The sequence below is a fragment of the Setaria italica genome, chromosome III (genome assembly GCF_000263155.2).
Source record: "Setaria italica strain Yugu1 chromosome III, Setaria_italica_v2.0, whole genome shotgun sequence".
NCBI classification, from domain to species: domain Eukaryota; kingdom Viridiplantae; phylum Streptophyta; class Magnoliopsida; order Poales; family Poaceae; genus Setaria; species Setaria italica.
Window position 1 is genome coordinate 5,774,988 of NC_028452.1, and position 11,855 is coordinate 5,786,842.

The following is an 11,855-nucleotide window of genomic DNA, read 5'->3' on the forward strand; positions in this document are numbered from 1 at the left end:
TAGTTTGATGTGTATAATATACTAAGAATTATATATATATGACTTGCATACAATACGAGTGTATACGTGTAAGTAGTGTACGCTAAGGATGTATACATATATATATATACATGTGAAGCAACAATTAGTATTAACATAGAAAAGAATTTAAAAAAAAAATTCTTTAGTCCCGGTTCGAAATACCAACCACGACTAAAGGGGGTACGTGCATGGGGCACGTGCTAGCGCCTGCTGGAGGCCCCTTTAGTCCCGGTTGGTGAATGACCCGGACTAAAGATAGCCCCTTTTATCCCGAATAGATAGTCTCGGTTGGATTTTCGGGATCTGTGACCATATCCAACCCGGACTAAATGTGAGTTTTCCATCAGTGCCACATGGTAAAGTGCTTTGCTTCTGCTCCCTCCTTCCAAATTATAAATTGTTTAGTTTTGTCATAATTCAAATTTATCTAAATTTAGCTAAATTTGTAGAAACATATATTAGCATCTACAACATCAAATAAATATATTTCACAGTGTCTATAATGAAACTAGTCCGGTGTTATAAATATTTGTGCATTTTTCTATAATATTAGTTAGAATTAAAAGATTTTAATTTACGACCAAACTAAAACATCTTACAATTCATGTATTGTGCAGTTCTAAGCACAATTATTCCGGTGCCCTACTGACGCCGCATTAGCCAGATCCTTCATCCTTGTCTTGGCCACTTTTTACACGACCGTGGCTACTGCCTACTCGAAATGATCAGAATCGCAGCTAGATCAAAAACTACGCCACTTGCCTCTGTTTCTCCGAGATCCTCTCCGCAAAAATAAAGGTGTGCATCCGTGCAAGTCTCGACGACGATTGTAGCACTGTTTTGGCTCTGTTGACCAACGTGCTGCATACTCGTCGTGTTCACATCGATCGGCCAACCAGCTGGGATACTTACTTTGCCGTTCATCTTGCCAGGGACAAATTGGAGCCGCCGAAAGTTGAGTTAAAGAAACCAATCAGATTGGTGTGTTAACTGCCTTTATTTACGTTTACAGCTGGATACAGGACCGCCCTGGGAGCTTTAGGCGTTGATCTTGCGAGGGACTACTTGGAGTCAACGAAAGCTGAACTAAAGAAACACAAATCAGATTGATGGTTTTAAAGCCTTTGCGTTTACAGCCCTTCTTTTGAGGATGCGGTTGGCCAAGCCGTCAAGTTCTTGGAGAATTCCTATGGTAAAGTACTGTAAGATAAATTGAACAAAAGGAGGCTCAGTATGTGTTAAAAATATTAGGATGCATACCGACTTTATAAACTCTAAAATTCAAAAATTAATAAGAGTGAAGATATATAGATAACAAATGTTCATATATACTTGCCGTTCTCCTTTTTTTTAGCTACAATAATGTTGAGCAAAACAAAGCTTGGAGTCACCTTATTGCAAAAACTGAACTGCCATATCGAATAGAAAATTAAAACTGTAGAAACTTCTGAGAAATCGGCAAGCGCATCTATTCTTTCGACAGGGCACTACTGCCTTTCGCTTGCACTGCGCCACCGGCTTTCCCACAATTTCCGAGAAACTGGCAAGCACCCATTGTTGCAAGTAAGCTAAGACATCGGCTCAGGCCACCAGCGTCCAGTCCAGCTATAAAAAGCCAACCCGTTGCACGGCCTTCCCCACAGGTCTGTGCTCACCACAACAGCAGCTTGTGGGTAACAGTTCTTTCTTCATTCCTCGTAAATTACACATAGCAACTTATTACGCCCCGACTGGCCTCCGATCCACAGCAACTTTCTGAACAAGTGATCAAGGCACCATGAGTTCGTCCGTGATGGCCGTCAAAGATATGAATCACCTGCAGGAGGTTCTGGCCATGGCTAAGAAGGACTCCAAGCTGGTATACTGATCTCTTCATTTTCTTAATATATATATATATATATATATATATATATATATATATATATGATGTTTAGAACAGGCTGCTAATTAATTACTTCATTTTGTTTACTCAAAGCAAATAAAATGTGATACTAATTAAGTCTCTCTCTTCCTCTCGATCTCTCTCTCAGCTGGTGCTGGAGCTTATGGGATCGGTGAACTACACCACGACGTGCGAGTTCATGAGGCCGATTCTGGATGGTAAGATCGTCCCCGCGTTCGGAGGCAGTGCCTACTTCTATAAGCTCGACGTCGACAACCACGAGTTCAAGGTATGTATAGCTGATAAACATATGTGGACGTTGGCATATGGCTGGGATTGACAATTAACGTGCGTGCGTGCGTGCGTGCATGCATTGCAGGGTTTCAAGACGAAGTGGAAGGTCCAGGCGCTGCCGGACTTCGTGATGGTGAAGAACGGCAAGCAGGTGAACCGCCTCGTCACAACCGATAAAGACGAGCTCATGACCGCCATCAACGCAGCCTTTGAACCCTAAAATTGATATTGATCAGATCAGTCGGCGTGACGATCCAGACACAAATTAAAGCATGACACACACACACACACACACACATGCATGCATGACACATTATTGTACATGTAAGTTTGAGTTTACACACACCTATATCTACCTGCATGTATATGCCTAGTTCATGTGGGGTCATATATACGGTCCGTGTGCGTACCTCTCTTTGATTTCTTCGGGCAACAGTACAAGATCGATGGTCCCACCTTGATGCCATGGAGAAATGGAATACAAAAATGACGGTTTGGAGTATTTCGAATATATATATATATATATATATATATATATATATATATATATCATATATTTTGCAGAATATATACTTCCCTGTGTGCAGTCATTAACATTGATGTGCTTATATAATCTGTAACGACGTCGGCATGAGTCGTAATCACTTATTAACCTCGAGCTCGCACAGTATCACTAATCCACGTCATCAAAAAAATCAAGTTCCTCCAATCATGCCATTATTAACTTCATCCCCATACTCCTATTTCTCTTTCTGCTGCAAGTCACGACCGGCTTGGAACACCAGCTTAACCAAGCGAGTCCACAAAAGAAACTGTAGATAGTGTTTGGCTTGAAGTTGCTTATTAGCCACTCCCCAATTCTTTCCAGGATCGCCTTGGTCCTTTGTTTTGAGGGAGGGGCTCCTATTTCTCCGAAGGCTTTTTTATTATCAACTCTATCAGTATCAGCTGGGTACAAGCACCAGGAACATACTCCTAAGTGTTTGGTTCATGCATGCGGTAGGATGGGATCATCCCACCCCATTTTTCCATGTGTTTAGTTGATAGATGAGGTGCGATGAAATGACTCTCACAAGAGTAAATTCCCTTAGGTGCTACATGAGGAGAGCCTACCATGTTAAACCAGGCGAAGATTCACTGTTTTCAGTAAATCCTGAAGACAGAAAGCCATGTCTCAGGACCAAAGGAAGTGAGTCAGCAGTCAATGTACAAGATTCATGATTGGCACTCCTAACCCATGATTATCAGAATAGAGATAAAGAATCTACATTATGAATACAATCCCTGCTTGATTAACAAAAGAAATCCATGCACGCTTCTATGCATTGCAATTAGCTACCACATCCGCTCAAGGCCAGACCGATATCCTTATTACACTTGAACAGCCAGATTTGTGAATCCCTGCAACAAGAAAGTTGTGACTATAAGCGGCGTACCTTAGATGAATTCTCTGGTGTAACATATTAGTGAAAAATAACTTTGATTTGCTGAAAGAGATCTCATTTACCTTCTAGCGGCGATGCAATTAACATATCTGTGATCTCTACAGAAAACATGTAGCAGACTCTTTTCAAATATCATTTCCACCTTGCAACATATAATGGTCTCATATAGAGCATGCTTCTCTGCGCATTGGCCAAATTCTGACAGTCTTGATGATATGACCACCAGGGAAAAGAAAACAACAGGCAACCTACAAGATAGATGATGAAGTTACGTTCTAAAATATTATACTTGAAAAACTGGCATGTAGAGCGTTGACGGTGGTACCTCATTTCAATTCAGGGGCATATGGAGCAGGGCAAGGTGATACTGTGTGGTCAGGCAAGTCGTTTATGAACTCCTTAGCTGCCTGGAGACAGGCATGGAGCATCTTCTTCTCCAACCTTACAAGCCTAGTAGCAACTTCCTTCTTTGGTTCCAAACTGCCATCTGCCAACTGGCGACGACCAAAGCAACGATAAATGATTCAGCAAGTTCATAGAGTTAGTCAAGAAACACTTTATAAAAATCCACAAAGCTCATTACCATAGCTTCATCCTGATCCAGAGTTGTTGGATAACCAGCCAATCGAGATTCCAAGTAACCAACAAGTTGATCAAGTACAGCTCGCTCTGTACATGGACTAACCTAGAGAATATATACAGCAGGTGTAAGCAAAATGTTGCTTATATTCTAGACAAAAAAAATCATGCAGTAAGATTAATGTGCGGAAATTTTCATTAAACATCTTGCTTCATTTGACAAAAGGAAATAAATAATACATAGGTACTCAACAAACCCAAGCTAACATCTACAGCAAGTAACAGCGCACAGGCACTCAACCATGACCCAGGTCAGTTAGACAGAAGGCCAGTATAAATAAAGTATTGAGGCAAAGGTTCTTATGATTGTATCCATCATATTTTAGAAGCACCCAGGCAAATCAATAAAGCAATAAGCAGCTAGATCGAGGAAGGGTAGGCAGACTTACTGGACATGTTTCTCCATCAGATGAGAGTATGGACCGCATTTCATCCGGATCTGAAATGTATCCTAATCTCAGGTAAGGCAGCATTTCTGCAACAGTTTCTTTCTCTTTACCTACATAGACCTGATTCAACGAGGCAAATCAATATACAAAACTTCTGGTTACACTACAAAAGGAAGTGGGAAGAAAACTAACATTAAAATTTTGGATAGCAAGCTTTCCATTCCTCTGAGCAACCATTCTCTTTTCTTGGAATTGAGGATCTTCTGTATTTAAGGATGCCTGTAACAGTGATTCAGTTAAGAGTTACACCAACCGAAGCATAAAGAAGAAAGGCGGATGATAAAGATTGTTTACCTCAATTGATATGCGATCAAAGGGATTGTCTTCATCAACAAAACCATAGTTCAGAACCAGCCTGGAGTTTGTTTGTGGTCCACACCTGTATAATCTACATAATTTGAGGTTCTTGAATGCATGTATCAAAACAATGCACAAAATCTGTGCTAAGCGATAAGCATCTCAGATTGCAAAATATCATGAGGAAGAACACGAATGTTAATAAACGCTGAAGAAAACATAGTACCAGACAATTATTGGCTCCCCAGCCTTATAAGGCCGATCCACCACCAACCGAACAGAATCACCATCAGCTGTCAACATTGCTTTGCAGTTGCTTTTGTAGGTCAATAGTGGTGGCCCCAAAGGAACTAGCGCAAATCTTCGAGCTAAACTAACTTTCTGTCCTTGAATAAGAACAAATACGTCAATAGGAAACACTGCTGATCTCATACAAAAAATGTTAAATATACACATACTACTTTCTCGTGTTAATGGTGTTATAAGTTGAATAAGCCCTATGAACTTTCCTCTAAACTTTGCAGTGCATCATCTCACTTCTTCCTATTAGACAGTTCTTAAATGATATGTATACTACACTAACAGCAGATGAAGCATCTTTCCAAGGCTCCCTTCTTCCAACATAAATGATAAAATTTGAAATTATATTGCGCACCAAGGTCATTGTAGGTTAGACCATAATTTTTGGGCCCAAAGCTAAATGACCTGTATTTTCAGTCTATAAAATCTATGGGTACAAATAGAATGCATGCGAAGAACATGTCTACAGAAACCAGAGAAGCACATTAAGAAAGTAGTGAGTGGTATAAAAACATTGTCAGGTTTTTACAACCGACGATTTCAGTGTCAGGTTTTTACAACTGACAGTATCAGTGTGGCCAGGATGCTCAGCAGTTCATCAGCACTAAATTTTCCCACACTTAAAGCGTTGAGTTTAACAATAAGGAAGAAATAAAATAAATGCACAGTAAACAGGTTCCAGAACAATACTTGTTTAGATAATACCTAAGTCCATAACACAACACATTACCTGCAAATGGACCACACAAGACTGTACTGCAACAAAAGCTTGCTTGAATATCTCAAATGGAAAAGCCTCAGTAGGTATATCAAAAGGGTATTGCTGCACAACAAGAATCAGTGTGAAAAAAAATCAATTTACCAATTAGACTGTCCTGGAAAGAAAATATGTTTGGAAGATTAAAGAATACCTGAAACAGTGAACCTGCCATGAACCACAATGTGTCAAGCTCATTATACTCTCTCCTTACTGCCTCATCTCTAGCAATAACTTCATCCTAAACAGATATCATCTATGTTAGGGTATTAATTTTTCTTACAGAATATTGATTAATCCTTTCCACAGCAAAAAGGTAATCATGCATATTGAGATACAAAGGAGTAAAATCACAAACCTTTAAGGGGCTTCCAGTCAGGTAATCAAGTTCACTTTCAGTCCATAAAAGTGGTGATTCAACAGCTAGCTGCCCCCTTCCTCGGTGTCGGTCGAGCTCCTTAATGTAGGGGTACCAAATGGAATCCTTTCCTTGCTTTTTCTCATACATGAGATATAATGCCAAGCATGCTAGCTCAGACAACTTGTTGTTTGTCAACAACTCAGCTGCATGATGCAGAAGTATCAACAAACTGAAAAGCATATCTATAACATATAGATTAATTACTTATATCTTCATGTCTGTGCAAAAACAGCATTACTATAATGTAATGCCGTGGGTGAGTAATTGTTTTAAAAAAAAACTGTACAGCGGGGGAGGCCCCCACTGTGGTAAAAGGGTGAGCAATTGTTACCCTTTCTAAGTAGCTGTTCCCTTTTAGGGATACCCAGGTTAAATAGAGAAACATCATGAACATAAAAAGCCAAGAAGAATTGCCAAGCCAGAATCAGTAGTGGATTTGCATATCACACAGCAAAATATACAAAGAGCACACAATGCATTAATACAGATGAAACAGAACTATCACATCAATTTTCTGCAACCCTGACTACACAACAAAACATTAGTGAAAGTGGCAGATAACAAATGCAATGTCATGAAAAGATCTATGAAAGAAGAAACAGGTCAAAAGGAGCTAAAGCCGTTTTGCATTTCTAATCAGCTTCCAAGTCAAGGTAAAAAAATGCAAACCTATTTTTTTGGAAATATGATAAATGTAAAATACCAGCGGCTGCAAACTAGAATGTTAAGTAATAAAAAACATAACAATCAGATGAGCAGCCAACATTTTGGGGGGAAGCCCTAAAAATCTAACCCAGTCTCTCTTATATTTGATTATTCTAAGCATGCCTCTGAATGTAGAGAGATACAACAGACCCGTGTTCAGGATATCTACTCAAGAGTCAAGACCGGAATGAGAGGGGCATATAGTCTTTGGAGCAAAGTAAGCCTGCCATCAGCATATAATTGTCTAAAAGCGCATGTATCAATTTACTGAGATGCTAAATCAATTATTATAGCCAAATGTACATCTAAGAATTGGAATTCCCCCATTCCTAGGGCGTTGCAGAGCTCAATACAACCACACACAGAGAGTATTAGAGTAGAGCAAGAGGCTATCTCACCGACTGATTCGTCCCCAAGCACCCGCTCCAGCGTGACGACGAATGACATGGGCACCTCGAACGCCACATCCCCCGCCTGCGTAACGAACGAGCCAGCCCAACCAAATCCAGGTCATGATCGCGTCATTGCTACCGGAATCAAAACCCACGCCCTGCCACACTAACCTGGAGGGCGTCGCCGGCGGCGACGTAGCGCAGCGGGCGATCCTTGCCCTCGCGCAGGCAGGGGACCGGCCGCTCCCGGATATCCACTTTGGCCCCGGGCAGCCCGCTCGCGCGCAGCCAGTCGACGAAACAGTCGGTGGCAGATTCGGCGGAGGGCCCCACCGCGGGTGCCGGCGGAGCGCGGGCCTCCGCTGGGGAGGAGGAGGAGGGGAGCAGGGTGTCGGCGTGGCAGGCGGCGAGGCGGAGACGCGCGCGGGGGCGCCGGCGGGGCCGGGGGAGGCGGCGTGGGGAGGAGGGGAGGAGGAGGCGGCCGTGGTGAGGGCCGGAGACGGCGGCGGCGGCGGCGGCCGGGGAGACGGAGGCCATGGGCGTTAGGGATTCGGGCGTGGAGCGGCGAGGCGACGGTTGGGATGGGGGAGAGGAGTGGCGGGGCGGAGGTTTGGTGGTGCGCGGCCGTGCGGATGAGGGGAGGGCCACGATTGGGCCAGGTGGACAGATATTTTTTGTCGTAGGTTTCATGTCGATTGTATTTCTCTCGAAAAAATGTTTGTATCCGAAGTTTGATTGTGATGTGATTTGTGCTCATGGCGAAATGTTAAACGATAAAAACCTAACTAATAGTGATAATTATAAAAATAGGTCGTACATGTATATTGTATTTCTAGCAAAATCACAAGAAATAAATTACAAGCTTCGCAAAAAAAATAAGAAATAAGTTACAAGCTATGATGAATGCCACGTAATAAAGTGCGAAAATACGAATGCACTTAATTCGATGCTACATGTTCGTATAAGAGAGTGCTACTATCTCAATCGAACGACATCCATCCTGCCTTGTAAATAGAGGGCTACGGAATCTAGTTTAATTTATAAATATTTTACATCTCTATATGCACGAAGACATCAGCAATAAGCAAGACAACACACATCTCAAATTACAAACAGAAATGAGAAAGGAATATAAATATTCTCAAACTAATTTGAGCAAATAGATGTGCTTGTCATATGGATAATGTCTCCATCTCAAATTATTCAAATTATAAGTCATTTTGACTTTTTTAAAGTTAGGCCAGTCTCAGTAGAGGTTTCATAAAGTCTCAGTAGAGGTTTCATAAAAAAATTCATGACATTAAATAAAATACCATATCAACAATTTTGGTGACGTGATAAAGTCATTATGATGAAAGAGGAGAGGAAGTTTCATCATACATGAGAGGACTTTCATCACCATAAAACCCAGCAGACACAGTTACAAGTTCCCAGCTTTGATAACTGCGCTATGAAACTGTGCACTGAGACCGGCTTATAGATTTTACTATGTACATAAATGTAATATATTATATCTAGATGTAAAATCCAAAGCAACTTATAATTTGGAACAGATGGAAGTTGATGTAGAGCTGTTTTAAACCCAAATAAAGTTTCAAATACGCACCAATTCGAGAGAATCAATATTCGACTCATGTCTTCTTTTAAGGGCCTGTTTGCGACTACTCCGCTAAAAAAACAGCTTCACTCCACTAGCTTCACCTTTTTAGCTCCACTCCACCAACTCCAGGAAAATAGGGAGCTATGTACCTGTTTGGCTACCGGATGCAAATTCAGCTCCAGGAATTGTAGGACCTAATGGGAACATTCACTCTTGCCCTTGGGTGGTTTTTTCCCGCGCTGCTACATTACCCGTTGCTACAGCTAGACAGTACCCGTCGTTCCAATATGTTATCTCAGTTTGCTGTACCATTGCACATATGCGTGAGGGAATGAACGGGCAAACGGTCTGATTGAAAAGAACATGAATCCTCCCATAAAGCAAATTCTAGTGCCTTTCTCAATTCTCCAATAAAACAGGTATCACAATCAAAGGCCTACATATTAAAAAAATGAAACATAAAGTTTGGACATGTTTGATCCAGCATTGCCTTTACAAAGCTTCATGTCATGCCAGCAACATCGGCTAAAGTGGAAACACCAAAGTTATATTGCACAATTGGAAGGAAAACTTTTATTTGTAGGATTGCATTCCTAACAACACTGCAGAATAATCTTCACCTGTTCAGTAAAATCTAGCCTCCCAAGCTAACTTATTCCTGCAAAAGACTGATGAAATGGTTCAGAGCTGGTCCTGCAGTACTCCAAGGAATATTTAAAGAGAAGCAACCAGGAGTGGTTTACCTTCAGGTTTTTCCAAAGTCCAAACACAACAATGAAGCAAGTGCAAATCAATCAAATAATAATCTTATCAGCAAGCATGCAACTACAGGTTTCATCATCACGAACCTTGGGGGACTTGTACTTGCAGAGTGTCTCAAGCAGTGTGGCGAACTCACTGGCGTCGAGCTCCCTCCCGACGAATGCCTCCATGTTGTCGAAGGTTCGAATGGCCTGTCGCGTCATACCCGCGGTAACGTACCTCGTTTCCAGCACCACGACCATGCGTGGAGAGGCAGCGCCATCGGCTGAGGCATCCACAACGACCCGCCATGTGGCATCGAACTGGCGCGCGCGGCCCAACGCATCCACAACGGCGTCGTAGGGACCTGCGCGGAGGCCATGGACGGGTGGAGGCATCCAGCGTGGAGGAGTGAGAGCGCGAGCTTGGACGCGCCGTGGAGGCGGAGGAGGAGCTGGACAAGGAGGTCCCCCGAGAGAGCAACGCCGCCGCCGGAGATAAGCTGGAACGGCAACTCGGCCGAGGTGGAAGGGGTTGTGGTGCGCGAGGAGGAGGCGCGCGAGCTCATCGGTGGCGGGGGACGGGGTGACTAGCGGGAGCGCGGGGAGGTAGGGCAGGGAAGCTATATCGGGAGGGGATGTGGCAGTGCAGAACCCGACCAGACCTCCGGCCACGACCTCTTCGAGGTCAGGTTTAGCATCGGCCAGGGGGTGCATGCCGTCAGCCAGGCCGCGCCTGGCCATGGGCACCGGCGGGTGGAACTATCGAAGGAAGGGGAGATGGCGGCGGCGGCGGAAGCAGAGGCGTCGCGAGGGAGAGGGGGCGGCGGCGGAACAGGATATCACGAAGGAGGTGTTGGTTTTTTTTCCCTCGAAGCGGTACGTGTGTAAACAGTGGCATTAGTGGGTAATTTCCACCCAACTCCAAGAGTGTAACATCCATAAAAATTACTAACTCAAATAACCCGCTAAAAATTTGTTTCAAAATCTTTTCGCCCGTTGAACCTCCAAAAATCTTTTCCTTCCCGACGACCCCGCCGTCCCGGCACCCAACGCCGACAATCATCTTTTTCTCCCTCCGCAATTTTCACCACGTGCTCATCAAAATCTGCCGCGCATGCCCGACCGATTCCGCATTTTTCGCCGACTCTCCCTCTCTCCCCTTTTTCCTTTTTCTCCTTCCCCTTTTTCCTCCTTTTCTTTTCTTCTTTTCCTCCCTTCTCTTTCTTCCTTCTTCCTCCTTCCTCCTTTCTCCTTCTCTCCTTCCTCCCTTCCTGGCGCCTAGCACCTGGCGCCCCGGCCCCGCGCCTGGCCACCCGTGCCTGGCCGCCCACGCCCGCTCGCCCGGCCCCGCGTCCCACGTCGCACGCCGCTGCCCGCACCTGGCCGCTCGCCCACTCGCCCGACCGGTCACCGCCCCGCCGTACGCCACGCTGGCCACCTTCGCTGTGCGCCCTTGTGCTCCTCGTCGACTGAGCCAGCCCCGCCACGCCATCCACGCGGAGCTCCGCTCCGGCACGCCACCAGCCGAGATGCTCAGCCACAATTGAAGGCCGCCGGCCATCGAGCTCCCGCCGCCCCTTCCGCCGGCTATAAAAGGGGACAAGGCCCAGCCTCCTACTCCACCAAGAGCTCGCCGCCCTCTCCCTGCTCCCCTGTGCGCCGCCACCAACAGCTGCTGCCCCTCGCCTCTGCGCGCCACCAGAGCAACCAGACGACGCCCCGTGACCACCCCTAGCGCCCACGAGGACGAAGCCTGACGGGCGAGGTAAGCGAAAAGAGGATACCGAAGAGGAAGGGGTCTGGTGCTCAAGGGAGTGAGCTAAAGGGCGAGTCCGGGAGGGGGAAAAGGCTTGAAAGCAGAAAGGCGGGCGGAACCAGCGAGACGGAGCTTCCGTTTTTTATAGGAAAGG

The 11,855-nt window shown here is 44.6% G+C and overlaps 2 protein-coding genes across 2 annotated transcripts; one reads left to right on the forward strand and one right to left on the reverse strand.

Moving 5' to 3' along the window:
• The first annotated feature begins 1,462 nt into the window (after nucleotides 1–1,462).
• On the forward strand, nucleotides 1,463–2,699 carry LOC101783872 (thioredoxin H2-2). Its single transcript, XM_004960663.3, has 3 exons — nucleotides 1,463–1,879; nucleotides 2,052–2,192; nucleotides 2,283–2,699. The coding sequence occupies exons 1-3, from the start codon at nucleotides 1,799–1,801 to the stop codon at nucleotides 2,415–2,417; spliced, it is 357 nt and encodes a 118-aa protein (XP_004960720.1). The 5' UTR covers nucleotides 1,463–1,798; the 3' UTR covers nucleotides 2,418–2,699.
• A 613-nt stretch (nucleotides 2,700–3,312) lies between these two features.
• Nucleotides 3,313–8,218, reverse strand: LOC101784281 (ribulose-1,5 bisphosphate carboxylase/oxygenase large subunit N-methyltransferase, chloroplastic). The gene is made up of 13 exons (XM_004960664.4): nucleotides 7,774–8,218; nucleotides 7,609–7,684; nucleotides 6,443–6,648; nucleotides 6,239–6,325; nucleotides 6,058–6,150; nucleotides 5,254–5,408; nucleotides 5,025–5,109; nucleotides 4,863–4,949; nucleotides 4,671–4,790; nucleotides 4,226–4,327; nucleotides 3,968–4,136; nucleotides 3,705–3,890; nucleotides 3,313–3,598 (listed from the first exon to the last, which is right to left on the reverse strand). The coding sequence occupies exons 1-11, from the start codon at nucleotides 8,137–8,139 to the stop codon at nucleotides 3,969–3,971; spliced, it is 1,545 nt and encodes a 514-aa protein (XP_004960721.1). The 5' UTR covers nucleotides 8,140–8,218; the 3' UTR covers nucleotides 3,313–3,598; nucleotides 3,705–3,890; nucleotide 3,968.
• Nucleotides 8,219–11,855: the final 3,637 nt, after the last annotated feature.